Source organism: Heloderma suspectum, chromosome 2 (assembly GCF_057233095.1).
Source record: "Heloderma suspectum isolate Gila_16-S chromosome 2, 16-S_ref, whole genome shotgun sequence".
In the NCBI taxonomy this organism is placed as follows: Eukaryota; Metazoa; Chordata; class Lepidosauria; order Squamata; family Helodermatidae; genus Heloderma; species Heloderma suspectum.
The window spans coordinates 260,535,552-260,555,300 of NC_139459.1; the positions used below are offsets into that span (position 1 = coordinate 260,535,552).

The following is a 19,749-nucleotide window of genomic DNA, read 5'->3' on the forward strand; positions in this document are numbered from 1 at the left end:
TCTATGAAATCTATCCCCCTGTGGGAGTGTCCTCAATCCACTGCATAGTTATGTACATTTAAATCCTATTGAAATAAACAAGGGCTGACAATGCCTATTGCTTGCCAGAGTCTGGCCTGTGTATGTGCGTTGTGTGTGCGTGTCTTTAATAACAGGTAGCTTTTCTGTTATTAACGATGGGAGAGCTCTCCCAGCTTGATTCAGAATGGGCTTGAGTAAAATGATTAATTTTCAAAATAAACTGAAAAGAAAGAGTTGTTAGCTCAAGTCTGTCCTGACATTCTGGCCCTCTTGTGCTCCTGATGATATTAATTGGGAGCACAACAGGGCCTAGAGGCCAACCTGCCATGAACCCCTATGGAGACATTTTTCTCTCTCATGATACTAGAACCTGGGGTCATCCTGTGAAGCTGACTGGTGGGAGATTCAGGACAGAAGAAAGGAAGTACTTCTTCACACAGCACATAGCTAAACTATGGAATTCGCTACCACAGGATGTAGTGATGGCCACCAATTTGAATGGCTTTAAAAGGGGGGTGGACAAATTCATGGAGGAGAAGGCTATCAGTGGCTACTAGGCTTGATGGCTATGTGCTATCTCCAGTACTAGAGGCAGTGAGCCTATGTATACCAGTCGTTGGGGAACTTGGGTGGGTCCTGATGCGCTTATGCCCTGCTTGTGGGTTCCTGGTCAACAGCTGGCTGGCCACTGTCTGAAAAGAATGCTGGACTAGATGGACCCTTGGTCTGATCCAGCCTGGCTCTTCTTACATTCTTACCAAGCTAACTTGGCAGTGGTGAAGAGGACTAGGGCCTCTGTTAGGCCCTAGATGTTGCTGCAATGTGCTTGGCATTATCTGTAGCCTAACAGAGGTGCTGCCATGAGCTCTCACTTTACTGCGAGTTATGTTTGGGTCAAGGAAAAGGAAGAGGCCAGCAGCAAGGGTTCATGGTAGTTTGGCAAAATTAATCTATGTCGAGCTGAGCTTGAATGCTAAATGAGTCTGTGACAATCCCAACATGGTATTGGGACTGAAATACAAAGGAGCTATTTTGAAATCCATTTTTTTAGACCCATTCAATCACTACTTGTTAAGCTCCAGCAAGTTTTTTTTTTTTAAAGAACTTGCATGTGTGCAGTTAGATGCAGGATTCTTCTCTCTGTATTTGATGTCTTTCCTGGAACAGAAGAAGATTTACATGGCAGTTGTGTTACTTACATCTCATTTCAATGGCACGAATTGTAAGACACTTACTTTTAGAATTAACATAAGTGCAATTCAGAAATTGTGACATACAGGGTCCCAAACTTTTAATCGAGTGAAAAATGGCCTTCAACCCTTTTAAATGAATTTTATTCCGTATTTTTCCATTTGTCATAGAAAGAAATATGAAATCTGCATGCAACTTCCTAAATATTTCAAACATTTAAATAGCATATGATAATTTAGCAGTACAATACATTATACGGAAAGATAATATAGGGGAATCTCCTGTAGTATATTTACAATTGAAAAGGTAGTTTTGTTATTTATAATTTTAAAAAGAGGAATGCACTGCTTACCACTCAAAGTATTACATTCAAAAATAGTGAATATGTTGCTTTGTGACTAAAACACATATATCCATTCCCCTATCAGATATGTTTTTCCCAATAAAAAGGTATATTTCTGGAGAGTCTCAAACTACAAATCTAAGGAATATTCCTGAAGCTTAAAATATCTCAATACTGAAGCTGAAAACTTTTCATAAGAACCTTATGAAGAAAAAGAAATGTGTGCTTTCTTTGTATTAAACTGCTTTAGAAATATTTTTCCCATAAAAAAAATGAACGGGATAGCATGGTGTATATTACATCCTCTACAGGATTATATCCACTTTATAACCACTGAGAAACCTCCTTTCTTAAATTGTACTGCAGAATGTAGCATTCTACATAGCCAACTGTGTATACCTCAGACCTCTCTTGTTTAATGGGAAAGGATGTATTCTTCTACTAGAAATCTTTACAATGGCATAGAAAGCTTCTCTAGTGCCAAAGAAGATACACTATTTTAGAACAACTTTTTACAAATTATGGTTCACTGAGCTTATAAAGCCCAATTTCCAGGCATAGTGATATATGAACAGCTATCAAGTGAAGATTTTTTAAAACAAAACAATCAACTTTTAAATGAAGATTATGTCTCATGAGATTTCTCACTACAAAGAAGGCAGGTATGAAATCTAGTGTGTAAAAGACACATATGAAATCTGTCTGCTTTTTTTTACAGCTATAAAATGTAAAAAGTGATCCTTGGTAAAAAGTGCTTTATAACAATATAGATTTTGTGAACTGTCTTGTGAGAAGGCATCTCCTCCATTGTCCATCTGGCGCTCATGTCTGCCACACGATCCTGTTTCTTCTGCCAGGCGTTATCTTCTTACTCTTCATAAACTCTGGGGGAAAATAAAAATGGAGAGCTAGCTTTTCAGCCAGTCTGATTACAAAACAAAACAAGCAGCCACTCAGGACACTTAATGTCAAAGCACCGATCTGCCAGCCTCCTCAGGCCAATAACTCAGGCCGCAGAAGTCTGGTTTCTATGTTCTTTGTCAGCAGCTTCAAGGCAAGTGAAAGAAGAACCCTTGAATTAGCAGGTTGGGGCCTATTTAAATGGATGTATCTCTCCAGGCAACATGTTCAAGAAACCCATAAGAAAAATGTAAGAGGAGCCATACAAAATCAGATGAACCATCTCATTCAGAAGCCTTTTCCCCATGGTGGCCACCCACCAGGTGCCTCTGAACCGCCCACAATTTGCCACCATTTTATCCTCACAACAATAACCATGTTGTGGGGTAACCCTGAAAGATAGTAATTGGCTCAAGGTCACCGAGCGAACTTAATGGCTGAGTGGGGAATTGAACCCAAGTCTTCCTTGCCTTAGTCTGACTCTCTGACCACTACACCATGCTGGAGTGACTATTTGAATAATTTTATGGAGCTCTGTTTTAGCAAATATTTATCTGCTGCTATTATTTTTAATGTTAATGCTGGCTTTAAAATACTATTTTAATGTGGAATTTTGTTGTGTTGTTGTGGTATTTTCCTGTTGCCTTGCAAGGGTATATAAATACTGAAATATGAAATTGCCAGATTTCATGCGTGGAGAGTTAAATACTCACCACCTGATATGTCAGTTACCTTATCACACATCTTCAGGGCACTTGTCCATTAATCGTAGACAAGAGTTAAAGAATGAATAAGGGGCAATCTACATTACAACTTTAAACTGCTTTCAGACCTGTTTTTAGTGATTATGGCTACCAAATACAGGAATTCTGGGAATTGTAGCTCTAGGAAGAAGGGCTGCTTGGGCAGGGGACAGGGGTCTCTAGCAAAGAATTCTCAGTACCCTCATGAAACTGCAGGATCCCTTTAGATAAACTGGTTTGAAACCAGTTTAAAGTTGTAATGTAGATTTATGCAAGTACCACAGCAGTTGACTGGACATAGGAGCCAACTTTGTTTATATAAAAACGCTGTTACTTTCAACCTCCACCAGCACCCTGAGGTCATGCAACAGAAGAGGCTATGAATAAGGAAATTGTGAAGCTATCTTTTGCAAGGCTGTCTGATGCCTGTGCTAAATAGTATCCGTTCTTTAAAAAATAGTACCCCTCTTTCTTTTTTAAAGATACAGTCATGCATGTTTTACAAAATAGGTCCCTGTACCTAACATATCTCTGAGTTTGTTTGTTTTTTATATACTTAGGGCTCCTTTGTACCTTATTGTTATTAAACCATGGAAAAATGGGTTCTGGATCACTTACTGTGCTGTTGCCAAGATGGTTATATACTGTGACATTGCCAGGTTAGTTATATGCTTCACTTGCACATGGCAAAGACATATCTATCTCAATGAATGCCAGAGCCTATTAAGTATAGTTCAGAGTGATTTGACTGTTTATAAGGCATGGGTGGCACAAGACAGCCGGAGTTTGTGAAACACCCCAGGTGCGTCCAAGATGAAGGGCTCCTAGCGCTAACAATCAAAAGGCATTGTGCAGCTATTCCATCTTTTCTTCCTGAATAGAAGAAATTCGGAAGAACAGAATACACAACAGCTGTGGATTTCCATCCTTTTTGCCATCCCTGAAAAGCCCTGGAGCAATTTTTGAAACTACATCTTTGGTTCAAATATTATGGAGCAACCCTATGCACATTTACTCTGAAGTAAGTCCCGCTGTATACAATGGAGCTTACTCCCAGGTACGTGTGCATAGGATTGCAGTTTCAAAACTGAACTACTCTGTAAAACTGTTGAAACATTTCAGAGAATGCATTTATCCAAGCAAACTAAAGCAGCACAAGCATAATTAGGGTCAGCGTTATTTCTGGGAAGGAAACACACAGACTTTCACTGCATGTCTCTTTAAAAGCCTCAAATACCTAATCTAAAAAGTAATCTGTGGACTCTGTCCAGCTTGTCCCCAGTGAGCTCTATGGCAATGGGATTGGATTCCATGGATCGCATGTTCAATGTTTTGTCTGTCCCTTAAGCTTGTATTACAAGGGAGGCTTCCATGCAATCAGTAGCTTTGTTATGAAAAGTTCATCTGCTTCTGCTGTTTCACCCCAGGGCAGGTGTGCTGAAGTTCAATGAACCCTGATACTGAAGGAAATTGCTATTTACATAAGCCCTTGTTCATCCAAGCTATATGAAGAAGCAAGGATGCTCCCATTATCAATATTCTGGCTTTTTCACCTGGGAAACAGGAATTGGCTTTGCTCTTTTGCCACAGTCCTCTTGTGTGGTCTGTGGGGGTAAGTCATGCAGGGGAAGATTTTGGGGGGATATGAACGTTGCTTTAGTTACCTCAGATTGCTGCAGCAGCTCACAAGTGCTCAGCCAGAGGCACAGCAACTGCTGTGCCAACGTGACATCAGAAATTACAGCATTGCTTTGGAATGGCTGGTATAATCAGGCAACTACACAGGGTGATGTTATATTCCTGCAAGCATAATTTGTCTTCCCACAGATCTCAAGGCTAGTATTAAAAGATGGCACTTGCACAATTATAACTGAATGGCAGCTGCATGAGTGGAACTGACCTATAGGTCTTTCTGGGGCACAGGATGCATCATAAACACAGCCACTGAAATGGGCTTTCAGCAGATCACATTAAAAGCTACAGCTTCCGTTGCTTTTCATTTGAAGCAAGTAGGTACATTCTTATGAATTGGGCAGCCTAACCATCATAAACCCCTTCCCAAAACTGATTTCCGGAGCAGATCTTGAACCCAGGACCTCAGGATAGAATCATAGAATCATAGAATAGTAGGGTTGGAAGGGGCCTACAAGGCCATCGAGTCCAACCCCCTGCTCAATGCAGGAATCCAAGTCAGAGCATCCCTGACAAATGGCTGTCCAGCCTCGTCTTGAAGGCCTCCAGTGTGGGAGAGCCCACCACCTCCCCTGGTAATTGGTTCCATTGTCGTATTGCTCTTACAGTCAGGAAGTTTTTCCTGATGTTCAGCCGGAATCTGGCTTCCTGTAACTTGAGCGCATGATTCTGTGTCCAGCATTCTGGGATGAATGTCAGGTCAAAATCCAACTTGTGTACTGTCACTAGGCTCTGGTCAAAATGAGCACAGATCATACGTGTAGGAGCCCTCCAAGCAACACATCATGTGATAAGAATAACCCACCTTCTATAAGAACATCCAGGACCGTCAAGCCTTCTTCTTTGCTTTGAGCAGATGCTGCTGCTGTTTTTTATTGATCTGTTCTGGTTCTATGCCTTGATTTTCTGGATATTAATTATGATGTTCTGATAATTGACTTTATGGGTGCAGTGGCAATGTTTTGTAAGGGTGCTTTTAAATGGAAAGGCAACATTAAAAAAAAAAAAGAGGAATCAATCAAGGGAGTGAACTCTCCTTTTAAATTTTCTCTGCTTTAGACTCTTCCTGCCCATGGCCAGCCTATCAAAGGCCATTCCAAATAGTCTTGCCCAGAATGCAGGTGAGAGGTCTGCACTGGGTGGAGCCAGAGCTTAAAGTGGGCAAGACCATACCCAATTCCATCCCTCTTTCTGCCACCCCTCTCTCCCTCCCTCTCTCCCGTGTTCTGCCATCTCCCTTTCTCTCTCTTTGGCACCCTCTTTCTCTCTCTTTTCCCCCATCTCTATCTCCCCACCCAGTGAGCTACTGGTGGACAGACAGAAGTCTGAAATGATCGCTTACAGTGGGCTGCATGAAATTAGAATGAGGCCCACACCTATCCGTCTTTTAGAGGTAAAAGGGCTTGACTCCTAGTTAGGGATGTCAGAGAAATCCTCAATGGATTCAAATGAGTTTGGTTTTCTATGAATCTGACTTGCGGATTCCGCAGCGGACCAGCTTTTTCTGAATCACGTAGGGTTTGTGGACTTGCGGATCGGTTTTTTACTTTTGGGAGGGATTTGTACAAATTTGCACTTGCCCTGACATGCATTAGTGCTAATGTGCACTTGTGCAAGTGGAACTAAATTCTCATGCATCTCTAAAGAAAATCAGATTCTGTCAATGAGCAGATGATGGAAAAGATGCCTAACAATTCACAAAACACAGACGGAATGGATTTAACAAAATCCATACGTCCCTACTCTTAGGAAGACTAGAATCTTCTCCCTCTCTTTTGCAAAAAATAAATCCTGGTAAATAAGGGCCCCAAAATGCTCCTTTCCTCCAATCAGTCATGTGTCTATAGGGATGGTCCATAACATGTACTTCTGAGTTGCTCATGGGCTCTTGCAGTGCATGTAAGAAGACTGTCTTCATTCTTTCCACTCAGCATTTTCAAAAACAGGACAGTGACTTGTGTAAGCATTCCTGTGCGGTTAAATGAGAGTATGAAAACCGGTCTTTAGACTGGGATAAACAGCAGAGCTGTTTGTGTAAAGTTATGCTGACATGGGGAATAAACTGTTAGCTGTTTTAGATCAGGTAATTGAACTTCTGTTGTACATGGGTTGTTGAATGAGATAGATAGATAGATAGATAGATAGATAGATAGATAGATAGATAGATAGTAAGCCACAATGATGTGTCAGAGACAAAGATAACATTATACGTCTGAGAAGCCAGAGAAATGTAGAAATTAAGAATTAAGCTTGAGGCCCCGGGCAGCTCTATTATCACCTGACATCACAGCTGGAGGTATGATGTCTGGCATCTGGATGTTTTAGGCAGGCTTAAATTAGATGGGCCTTGGCGGTCGTCACCCTAAGGCAGAGTCTTAGTATCATTTAAGCATAAGCTTTTGAGTATGTTATCTCCATTATTTTAAATACTCACCTTTAAAAAGTAAACAAGGAAAAATTAGGTTACATAATGGTTGACATTTAGCAGTACAAACCATTTTCTCTCCAGCTCCCAAAGAACTGCTGCAAGAATGCTGGCAGATAATTAGGCAAAACTGTCAGAGACAAAAGGTTCACTAGTAGGAAATAAGTCCTATTGAACTCTATGGAACATAGTTCTGAGTAAACATTTTCTGTTCAGGGACAGGCTAAATTCCTGTCCCAAAATGGGGGGGTACCTGCTAAGGTCTTACAAATTACCATGCCTCCTTCATTGTTCTTGATTTGGTTTTTGAAATTTATTTATTTTTGTATCCCTCCCTTCTGTCATCCAGGGAACTCGGGACAGCATGTAAGAAGCTCATCTCTCCTTATATTCACAAAAACCCAGTGAGGTAGGTTTGGCTGAGAGAGTATGACTGGTCCAAGATTACCCAATGAGCTTCATACTTGAGCAGGAATTTGAACCCATGTCATGCTAGCCCCTCTCAGACACTAATCACTACCTCACACTGTCTCAAGGATAGGGTGGCCAGAGGCAAAAAAGGATGAGGATCCTACAGCTGTGTACAAGAGGGAAATTCAGCAGGTAGAGCAGTCAAAAGGCAGCTGCTGCACTCTTCAGTCACACTGTGTGCATCTAGTGGCTGCACATTTGCAATAAAATTCAAGAGACGGACTCCCATGCTACTGATCCGCTGAGAAAATCGTAAAGACGTTCACTCAAGTAGGATGCATGAGAAATTCCTTTCAGGATTTATCCAGTAGCACCTTCTGGACTGAACATGGACTCAGACGCAATGTGCAGTCGAAGTCCAGACATTTCTGAGCTTTCAGGGAACTTTGCGCCCCCCCCCCCCCGCATTCTATAGCACGTGAAAAATGTGCACGAAAAATGCAGGCTTTTGAAAAATGCACACAAAGATACTTTAATCATGGGAGAACAATGCATACATTTCAAAGATGCACACAACTGATGCATACATTTAGAAAAATATGCACAGAAATACAAGGATTTTCATGCGAAAAGAAAAAAAGCTCATAATCTGGTATGAGCTCCCTAGTGAGCTCCCTAGTGAGGTTCGCCTGGCACCTACATTGTATTCCTTTCGGCGCCAGGTGAAGACCTTTTTATTTTCCCAGGCATTTTAGCTTTCTAAATTTTTAGCTTTGCTGTTTTAAATCTGTATTTTAAATCTGTATTTTAAATCTGTATTTTAAATCTGTATTTTAAACTCCTGCACTGCTGCTAGGTTTTATTGTGATTGTATTGTTATATTGTGGTTTTAATGTTCTATATATTTTAAATTGTTTTATTGTGTGTTGTTTGGTTTTAATTTTTGTGAACCGCCCAGAGAGCTTTGGCTATTGGGCGGTATAGAAATGAAATGAATGAATGAATGAATGAATAAATAAATCTGATACCGACTCAAGTCGGAATTAGCTTTGAGATGGAATTTGAAGAACTTCAGTGAGCTCAAGTTTTGCTGATTTACACATCCATACACTCAAGAAAGTCAAGCGTTCATGGACTGATTTCAGCTCATCCCCACCTCTAATACTTCGGCTTAATCTCCTTGTTGGATCTGGTTGTTTGACACTTAAATCCTTAAACTGCACTGGATTTAAGCTTAGCCCATTGACTCAAAAATACACTCACAGATTTAAATAGAACCTACTTTGGCAGAAATATACTGATCCATTGAACTGTCCATTGAAATGTCAGTATTGTTTAAAATCTGAGACCTACCTCAACAGCACAACACTTTCGCTTTCAAGTTACATTGAATCCATACTTACAAGTGAAAGCCATCAGCAATATCACACTTGTCACTGTAAATACTGGCCAAGTATTCAAGTTAGGCAGAGACATCTATGCCTAAATGAACACATTTAATTAGCCAAAATCCCTCTTGTCCACAGGGACAGGAGGCTGTCCAGTGCTCGGTACGATTAATAATACCCACCTCTCTTTCTCTTTCCATATTGTGTACCACTTGAGTAATCTTTTAGTACTTGGGAGCTTGGGATGCAAGCAGTACTGATGGCCTCCTCGGAATCGTGATTTCATTGTGACTCTGAAATGAAAGAAAAGTTGTCAGTACAGAGCAGCTGTTACAATTTTAATAAACAAGAATGTTTAACCACGTAATAGGTAATACCTGATCCTAAGAGTTGTTATATAGGACTGGTTCTGCACGGTGTTTTATTTCCCAGCACTTAAAACTTATATTGTACTGTTGCTTGTGGTTTTGATGCCTCCAATACCAATTATCTGGGCTGGTAATGTCATAGAATATTCACAAACATTCCAGCTGTGAATGCTTGGAGCCCATGCAGTGCCAAACAGATTGTTGGTGTCATCAGCTTGGACAGCACTAATCACTTGCTTGGGAACCAGAGTGGAGAAAGGGATATCTGGATACAGTCCTCCTCTTGCCAAACTAGCCATCACTACTGCCAGCTGACTGGACCAGCCATTTGTTGGTTGGGATCTGAGCAGCCCCCCATCTAGCATGGGTCACCCCAAGCACAACTCCAGGTGCTAGAAGGATTCATTTTGATCCTGCAGAATGCTCTTACATGAATTCAGACCACCCTTGGTGGATTAAGGTAACCATGTGCATATTGTAAGGAGCTTTGGGAGCTAGAAACATGAATCTTCAGCTCTATACTCTGGAGTTCCATGTAGTGAGCCTACTAGGGCTGCTGGTGTCTGAGTTGTCATGTCCTCCCAGGCTCCAGAGTAGCTCTGTTCACACAGGTAGCCCATTCATTTCCCTTCGCCTGGTAAAGCTCTCAGAGGGCTTCCATGTCACGCTTGGTTCTTGCCTGGGCAACTATCAGTCTTGACTGTATCTGGCAGGCTCTAGTATTTTGTCATGTAAGGACTTTCTCTGTATCCTGCCTTCCTGCTAGCCTGCCTGCTCAGCCTCTGGACTTTCCCTTGGGCCCCAGGGCTTCATGCTTCTCAGCCTTCTTTCTTCTCTAGGACTGCCTAAGGTCCTCCATCCCAGCACAGACTTACATTGAAGTCAGGCAAATAAAGATCCTATTTCACTATTTTCTGACCTGATTCATAACAGCTTTTATACCCAACTCTCCAGGATCTCTCATATATCATTATACTATACTATACTATACTATACTATACTATACTATACTATACTATACTATACATTCCAGCTGTACTCCTTAAAATTCCTTACCTGGGATGGAATGTGAATTATTTTGTGGCAAAGCAATTCACACTATTCATGAGTTACAGATTCTTCTTGACAGAGTGCAAGGTTCTAAATAGGTGTAGTCTGAGGCAAATTTATATGATTCCCACCCAGCTCTTGGTGGTTATACTGACTGAAATAGGTTTTTTTTTGGTGGTGGTGGTTGTTTTACTAACACAATCCTTACAGAAAACCAACCATTTATTACCAAATCTGATTTTTTTCAAAAAAACTTCCAGTCAAAATGAGGAAAACAATGTCAAGATGGAACACTTCAGTCATGTTATTTTTTCCTGAAACATTTCATGGAAGGAGTGTAATATTTTATGCGAAAGGGTTGGAGGGGATCATTAAGAAAAGCTGCCATGTAATTGAATTAAAGCAGCTGTTTAGTAATCATAATGATAACAATAACCAAATACATGTGTCACTTAGGTGACTCTTGGAGCAATTCACAAATTAAATCAAAATTTATGGTATGTGATTCAATTAAATGCAACGAAACACATGAAGAAAGTTAACAGTGCAATCGTATGCATTGCTCAGAAGTAAGCCCCATTGAGCGCAACGGGACTTACTTCCAGATAAGTGAATATAGCATTGCAGTTTAAGACTGCAAAGCACTTAAAGAGAAGGAATGGGGGGAAAGATAAAAGTAGGAAAGGAGGGGAAGGTGCACTAAAAGTGCACTAATAAAATTTATGATTGCCTAGAAGTGCCTGGAAAATAGAAAAATGTTAGGGTTTGTTTGTTTTTTAAGATGAGAAGGGAGAAATGTGTGCTCCAAACCTTGATTATTATGGAGAGCCCCACACTGAAGGGGGCTCAGTCATGTGTATTTTCTTGATGCTTTTTGCTGAGAGTGAGAAGTTTCCCTAATGGGCATTTCATGTACATTTGTACCTCATGGCTTCTGCCTTTCCCTTTGGCTGCCAAATCTGGCTGAGCTTCTAAAGTTCTGGAGCGCACGTCTCTCCCATACCCATCCTAGAAAAAGCTTGTTATTGTTTACTTGACGGCCTTTCACTGTCCAGCTTCTGCTGGCATCTTGTTTGTGAGAGCGCGCTGCTGTTTGGTTTTCCCATCAGGCAGGCAAACTCCGAGGCCCAGACTTAAGTCCTTGGCAGCCAGCGCTCAGGCAAGAAAGCCTCACACTGCTTTTGTTATGCTGATGCACGTTTCTGAACTCTTTCTCAGCTTTGGGTTACTAATGTAATGGAGACATAACTGTGTGTGCATGTTGACTGGGAAACTGCTACCTCCGTACCTTATGGGAGTTTGTGAATTTGTAAGGACTTGTCAGAAAAGAAGGTCACTGGCACACTAGTCAGCATGGAGGGAGCTTGGGACACCCATTTCCTGATATTCACATAGAAGCTCTGGCTCATATTTTTGTGCTGAACAGAGCAGGAGCAAAAGGGGAGGGACAGGCTCTTTGCTTGGCCACGGAGCTTGGAGCTTGCGTTCTGAGCTTGGATTCCAGTACAAGGTAGCAGGAAAGTTTTCCATCCCTGCCTCCTCCCTGCTGGCTGAGCCACCACATTTGCGGCCCCAAATCTCACACTTGAGGAGTGCACAGTGGTGCAAACTAGGTCATCTTAGACCCCGCGCTATGGCCATATGTATTACTTTAGTTGTGAAGCACACAACTAACATTTCTCTTTGCTGCTCCCCGCCCCCACAACCATTCCATGCTTTACAACTGCATCTACATTCCTGATATCTTAGAAGAAGAATAACAACAACAAAACCCATTTGCCAACCCTGGTTTGAAAAACAACAACACTCTGAGCATGTGCAGTTTTTGCATTTTAAATTCACTTGGGGTGCAGTCCTATGCATGTTTAGACAGAAAAACGTCCTACAATTCCCATGATGGGAATTGTAGGACATTCTTCTGTCTAAACATGCATAGGATTGCACCCGCAAGCACCATCCTGACTACAGGAATCAAATGAAGTTTGCTTCTGCTGCCCTGATGAACCTATCACCTGCCACTCTCTGGGTAGTCATTTAGGGCCCAAGGCCCAACCCGAGCTATGCCACTGGAAGTGCTTGTGGAATATTCTTCCTAGAGAAGCCCATTTAGCTGTCTCACTGACGTCATTTCATCTATATGCAAATACATTTTTTTTTGTTCAGAAGGCAATTCCTGACCACTGAACTACTTCTTTTATTGAATTCGACTGCTGCCAATAAGGGTGATTTTCATTTATGCTGTTGTTGGATGTGGGTTTTATGGCTGCCAACTGATTTTATTGTGTTTTTATGATGTTTTACGGAGTTTAATGTTGTATTACTTATAAATAGCTTCAGGTACCATTTTTGGCAGGGAATGTGATTAATTTCAAACATGCAAAGAAGGATTTGCCTTTGAATCTTGAAACTCTGAATCCATCTGCATTCAAATGTTATCTCCTACAGAATCCTAAGTGCACCATTTTACATCTACACTGTGTGTTTATGGCAAGCCTATTGAACTAGACTGAACTAGAAAGCCATGAAGGAAAGTGCAGTGATCCAGAGCACAGTGGAAGAAAAGTTCATTGAGAGAAAAGTTGACTAAGGCAAAACAAACTAGGAAAGTTTATGAAATCTCTCCATCAGAGTTTCTCCCCGAGATTCCAAATTATCTGAAGTTGCTTGCAGAGCAGCACTCCTGTATTGGCAATCCAGCATCATTCTATTTATGTTTACTGGATTTGGTTAGAACTCTGCCCATATGAAGTTTTCCTCAGTTTTCAAGTTGTGCCTTTTTCTTTTTTCCTCTACTGATATGTGCAGAAGCGTATACATGCATTCATTAAATGCACACTGCAAAAAGAATCTTAATACGATAGCATAATAGAAGCATGACTCCTTTTTGCAGAGTGCTCTGATCGATGTACATATGTGTTAGGGTGCATTAGTAACCCATAAGAAAAAAACTTACACCAGTGCATGAACTGTGGCAAACTGTATCTGTGCCAATTCTGAAATTAATTTGAGAAATGGTTCATTGTGCAAAATGCAGTGCAGAGTCAACTCATAAAATGAATGAATGGAATGGGATGTCTGCTTATCCCCATTTCCAGCCTGCTGAGAGTAAATAGGCATGCTAAGGACAATGCATTTGAAGTGAAGAACAATGCAGAAAAGCAAGCCAAGCAGTCCCATATAACCAGTTTCTCCCTAAACTATATGGACATGATCTCTTGGATCATTGAAATTAGTGCTTACTATAGGAGCATACTAAGTAAGAGGATAAACCAGTGTATTCCTTATGAAGAGATGGACCTGTAATGTGTATGCAGTATTACTTGTACTGAGAGGCTGCAAGGGATCACTATGTCTGTGGCTCAGAAATCTGTCTTGTGTTTTGGGATTTTGATAGGGGAAATGATTTTGATTTTTTTTTAGAACGATCAACATGGATATCAAATCAGTGTCTTGGACATAATGGATCTTGTGAATAAGTCTGACGAAAGTCTCCTTCTTCCAGAAAAATGACAGTCAAACCCAACATCTCCAAAATGACTGAGGTGCAGTAGGAAGTACAGTCTAATATGGCTTGGTGGAGAAACAGACTCCCATTGGGAACGGCAATCTATAAATTGGTAAGAAAGCTTCGTCCTATTGAAATTATTTCAACAGTGATTAGGACACACAACTTAGGAGCATATACAGCTTATACCTTCCAATACCTCCTAGAGAGTTTATGGGGCCTTGGGCAGCTGTGATGTTGGGAGCCTTCCACTGCCTTCTACAAGGACCCATGCATGTGTGGGGCTCTGGTGAGCGATGTGGCATAGCCAGGACAAGGGCTAATGGTACACACAGGAGCTCAGTTGGCAGCAGGGGCAGGTTTGCTTTGCAGGGGCCTGGGAAAATTGCCTCCCTCCCCACTCTGGGCAGTCTTCTGCTTAGAAAATACCTACATCTTTTAGCCAGCAGTAGTAAATATTGTGTGTGTGTGTGGGGGGGAGAGAGAGAGAGAGAGAAAGAGAGAGAGATTTTCAATGGCAAAATGGTGTAAGATGAAATGATTAAGAAGCCCCTCTTTCCTACATTGGCCCACTTCAGGTTGTACTTCCAGTTGCCACCTGCCCAGTGAAAATCTGATGAGGTGTTGGCAATTGACATGATAGGCTCAATTGGATCAAACGCCAACCTTACTGTGTTTCCCACATGAAAATCATATTATATTGTATATAATACAGGAGGTTTCTAACACATTACCCTGAAATAGAAGACCTCCTTTGCCTGCACAGCTCTGTACTAGATTGGAGATCACTGTGGCTGACCTATTCTGCTCCCATTGCTATATGAGAACCACTGCAAATAAAGCAAATAGCCCACTATCGAAAAGGGAATTCTTAACAAGTGTAATAAGGTTTGCTTTCGGCAAACAGTTAACTTCAGCGAAAGCAGGAAAGTGGAGACAAATGGAGTGGCCGCAACATTCGACAGGTGTCTCTCATGTTAATGGACAACTGATCATTTCAGCTTCCGTAACATTGTGGAGTTAGAAATCAGTGGACAGAGACTGCTTCTCGTGTGGACATGTCTGTGATTTATAATGTGGAGACAACAGTGGACAAATCCAGTAGGGTAAAACATGCTGTCCTGTTCAATTTATTTCATTACTTCCTTCAGTTTTACTACGAAGCAAGCACCAGCCATGCAGGACCTTAGTGCTACTGCTCGGGGTTGATTCAGCTGCGATGGCTTGTTCTGAACCGACAGGTGTGTCCTGAGTTACACGGTCGTGATGCATGTTTGGCATTGCATTCTTTAGACAGTCAACAGCGTTTCAGAACCTTTCAGTGGATGCAGCAGGGACCAGCACTTTCCCACCACCACCACCACCACCAAGATTCTTTGGGACCTGAAAGTGGCCACTTTAACACCCCCTCCCCATTTGATTTGCCATTTGGAAGAAAACAAGTTTCTTCAGGGCAGGGCTGTTATTGCTGAGAGGGCTTTTATGCATGAGCAGGACAGTTGTGTTTCTAGGATCAGCTAACACAAACAAGACATAGCTGTGATGAAACACACCATGCTCTCTCTCCCTTTCTAGGCAGAGAACAAGTTGGTTGCTCTTGTTACGTAACTTATGTTATAACTAGTTCTGAAGCCAGCATCCGGAGGAAGAATTCTAATTGTTTTACTTAATAATGTTTGCTTGGCACATTTCTGACAAATGACAAGGCAGCGTGAAAAGATGATCATTCATCTGTCTGTCTATCTATCTATCTATCTATCTATCTATCTATCTATCTATCTATCTATCTATCTCAATCAATCAATCAATCAATCAATCAGGTATGCCTCACAATGAATCCATACATTGAAATGATCTCATTCAAGGTAATGCAAGTTAAAACCTGTCCCCAAAGAGATAGAGGTAATGTTTATATTGCGACTAAGTGCTTTGATTTATTGAAACTAGTTACTCTGCTCATCTAAGAGGAGCTCCTCATATACAGCCCAATATATATGTGGAAGTAAGTCCCCCTAAGCCTCATTGGATTTTCTCCCCACTAAGTGTACACAGGACAGCAGCTCTATGCTGCTGTCCTGTGTGCAATTAAACTGCTTTAATACCATTGGATTAAAGCACTTACACAATATCGCAGCCTCGATATTTGGGCTACTTGTGTCCTTAAAAATGAGATTTAGCTCATGGAATCTCTCCTGACAATGGTTTGGATCCAGGATCTGCCTTCTACAAAAGGAAGGAACCTTCTGTGAAAGAAAGGGCTTCAGTTCTGGAAAGTCCTTCTGCCCGATTTTGGTGGATCCCCTCCCCCCCACACACCACAGCTCACCCCATTCAGCAGGGTCTTCTTACTCTGTGTAGCATTTTCAGGCAGCTGGAAGGGCTGCCCTAGGAAGGAGGGGCAGGGAAGTCCACTTCTGTCAGTACAGTTGATCCAGTTTAAATCTGGATCCAAACCAATATGTGTGTGTATATATATGTGCACACACATGCATATATGTGTGTGTACATACACAGATATTAATATGTATTGATATATAAGCAACCTAGTACTACTTGCTATATTTTAAAGTATCCCCATAAACCTCATATTGCTTTCTCACAATTTCAGACTAAGCAGGTTTAGGCTGCAATCCTGTACCCACTTACCTGGGAGTAAGCTCCACTGAACCCAATATGACTTACTTTTAAGTAGGCATGTATAGGATTGCACTGTTATGATACCAAGGACAGATGGGACATTTTCAGAATAGTTCCCAGTTGTGCTGAATGTGTTAGCATACTGTTAAGAGACATACTCTTTTTATTGTTACTATTTAAAAAATTTGCAGAAAAACAGAATTTGAGGAATGAAAACACTATACCCAAAATAAAAAAGGCAGACTTACATGATCATTCTTTCCTTGCAGTATGGATACTTTGGTCTCTCTTCAAGTTTTTGTATATCAGAGAATCTTATCTTGGGGCCCTTTCGTAAGCATTTGCATTTTGATCCTATAAGAAAAAGTATTTACCCATTTGTTTTTGAAAGTCATTGCATATCATACCATTGCCCCCCAAACACTCCTTAATATGTTCATTCATTAACTATTTTAGAATTGATCAAAAAGCTTGATCTGTGTACAGTTTAATACAAAAAAGGAAATGATTTTTATATAAACTTGCTGTATTTCTAAAGAACATATTGCAAAAAAAATGTTTTTCACTGATCAAGATACCAAGGCTGCAGTCCTATGTATGGTTAGGTGGCTTAAGATCCATTGAATTTGGTGGGATATGCAACCATTTTATGCATTCTACTCAGATGTAAGACCCATTAAGTTCAAGAGGACTAAGTCACAAGTAAGCATGAACATAATCGCAGCCCTTGTGTTTGAAGCTATGTGGCAGCCCTTTCTATTAAAACTGCACCTGCTGTGATCAAACTTAGTGATAAATGTAAACTATGAAAAATAAATGGTAAATGATACTTTAAAGCTGATGGGTAAAGATTACTTTCACTGCTATTTGTTTCTTCTCTTTTGGCAAACATTTAAAAGGAATGTAAAGAATTTTGAATTCTTTCAGAATACTTCAGCATTTTTTTCTTCTACAAATTGTAAAAACTCAACTTGACAAAACTGAACCTTCACATCAAATTTGGCAAATTCCAAAACCATCAGTGAGATCATGGAACCAAAACTTTGTGGACTTCTGAATCTGCCTGTGGCCACACCAGATTGAGTTCTGCTCACTTTCTCCGCTGTGCCTGAACGTGTGTGAATTCACCATTCCAAAGGAGTTCATACTAGACTAAATGCCAGTGAAATGCATCCCATGATGTTCATGTTAGCTCAGAAATTAAAATGCTAACTGGGAGTGGGGGTACAAGTTGGACCTTGTGCTTTCCAGACATTTTCAATTTTACAAATATATATATATATATATATATATATATATGATATTTAGTCTATTATTTGTTTTTGTTTTTCAAGTTCATTGTGTCAGTTCCTCCAAGTACAGAAATACATCCCAATCAACTATTTCAACAAGCAGCAAAAGTGAAATGAGAGAGAGAAAATGGTGAAATAGGTGGTTAGTGAATAGCCTGAAACTTACCTTCTACGCTGGTAAAGCAGATGACAATGAAGAGTAAGAGGAAAACTGCTGTCAAGAGCTTCATGATAAGGAGACCTTGAAGAACCTAAAGATATGTTCTCTTAGTTCTCACTTGGATAGTCTGCTTTCTCTTCTTGCCCCTGTTCGATGATCAGATGGAGTGGTCAGACTAACACTTAGTGTTGCCAGGCTATGGGTTTTAATCTGATGCCTGCCCTGTGATTTGCTCTCTTGGTTGTTGCTGCTGCTGCAGCCCCGTCCCTCCGTTTCAGCTGCTCTCTGTCTGAGCACAGCCGCTTTCCTCCTCTTTTAAAACAGCTCCTGCTGCCCTTTCCTCAAGCTCATTAATATGCAGAGAGACTCAATTACTTTCAGCAATTTCGCAATCCCCCAAAAGGGGAGGGATTTACAAGGAGCAAAAAATAGCTGATTCTGCTGAAGGCGGCAGAGTATTTTAGAAGATAGCACATTGGAGAGAAAGAGAAGGTGAGGAAGAGCAGGGTGGGCAGGAAAGAACTATCCCCCCCCCCCACACACAGTCACACACTTTACAAGGTGTTGATGAGAATGATGTAGTCAGTTACGTGAGGTGGATGTACCCACAGAATGAGTTTTTTGTTTGAGTAAAACCCTCTAAAAAGAAAAAGAAATAAAAGATGTGCACAAGCTGTGAAAGAGCCATAATAACTTCCACATTAGCGTCATTACATGATTATCATATATTATGGTGACCCAAATCATCTGAGAGCTGAGCTGAGCATTGATATGCATTGAGGTTGCCTGATGGCAATCCTTGCAGGCGTGATATTGTACAACAGAAGCTTTTGACAGATGTGGCACATTTCGAAGAATTGCCTCTGTAGGATTTCATTCTTAATTATCCTCCGTAGAATGATGGTAGTTCATAGAGCATTCCTTATTTCAGAAGAATCTTGATCCTTTGAAAGTCATGGAAAATTCACCACACATCCATTGTATTCTTTTGTTTTAATCTGTTGCTAGGACGATCCATCAAATGCGGACTGAGGATTTGGAAGAACTGGTGTGTATTTATGAAGACATACAGTAACTGCTTCCTTTCAAATTGGCCATAAATGTAATTTAATCATCTTTGAACTAATTGACACTTCCCCTTTTCAAGTGTGGCTTTGGGCCTTGGCATGGCATTCTTTCTGGTTGCAAGCTTTACTGGGTGATCATTAGCTTCTCTGTCTGTAAATTTTCTCATCTGTTTCTTCTGCAACCAGTGATCCAGCATTTATAAGGGAAAAGAAGGGCTGTATCTCAGTGACGGAGCACACGCTTTGCATGCAAAAAGCCCCATGTTTACTTCCTGGCATCTCCAGGCAGGTCTGGAAAAGACCCTTATCTGGCAGCCTTGACAACTGCTGCCAGGCATTGCAGACAATGCTGAGCTCGATAGATCGGCGGTCCGACTTGATATAAGGCAGCGTCCTATTTTCCTGTACCAACATATGCAGTCAGCGCCATGGTAGTTGCTAGACAGGGCTGCATGGCCATGGCGAGGCAACTCCGTTAGTCTGCATGACCATGGCGAGGCAACTCCATTAGTAAACTAACCCTGTGAAACATCTCCCCATGTGGTTTGGCCCATTT

The 19,749-nt window shown here is 41.1% G+C and overlaps 1 protein-coding gene across 1 annotated transcript; it reads right to left on the reverse strand.

Annotated features, from left to right (window-relative positions):
* Window positions 1–1,282: 1,282 nt before the first annotated feature.
* On the reverse strand, window positions 1,283–18,417 carry CXCL14 (C-X-C motif chemokine ligand 14). The gene is made up of 4 exons (XM_084838951.1): window positions 18,133–18,417; window positions 16,923–17,028; window positions 9,297–9,407; window positions 1,283–2,439 (listed from the first exon to the last, which is right to left on the reverse strand). The coding sequence occupies exons 1-4, from the start codon at window positions 18,194–18,196 to the stop codon at window positions 2,424–2,426; spliced, it is 297 nt and encodes a 98-aa protein (XP_084695077.1). The 5' UTR covers window positions 18,197–18,417; the 3' UTR covers window positions 1,283–2,423.
* Between the last annotated feature and the right edge of the window lie 1,332 nt (window positions 18,418–19,749).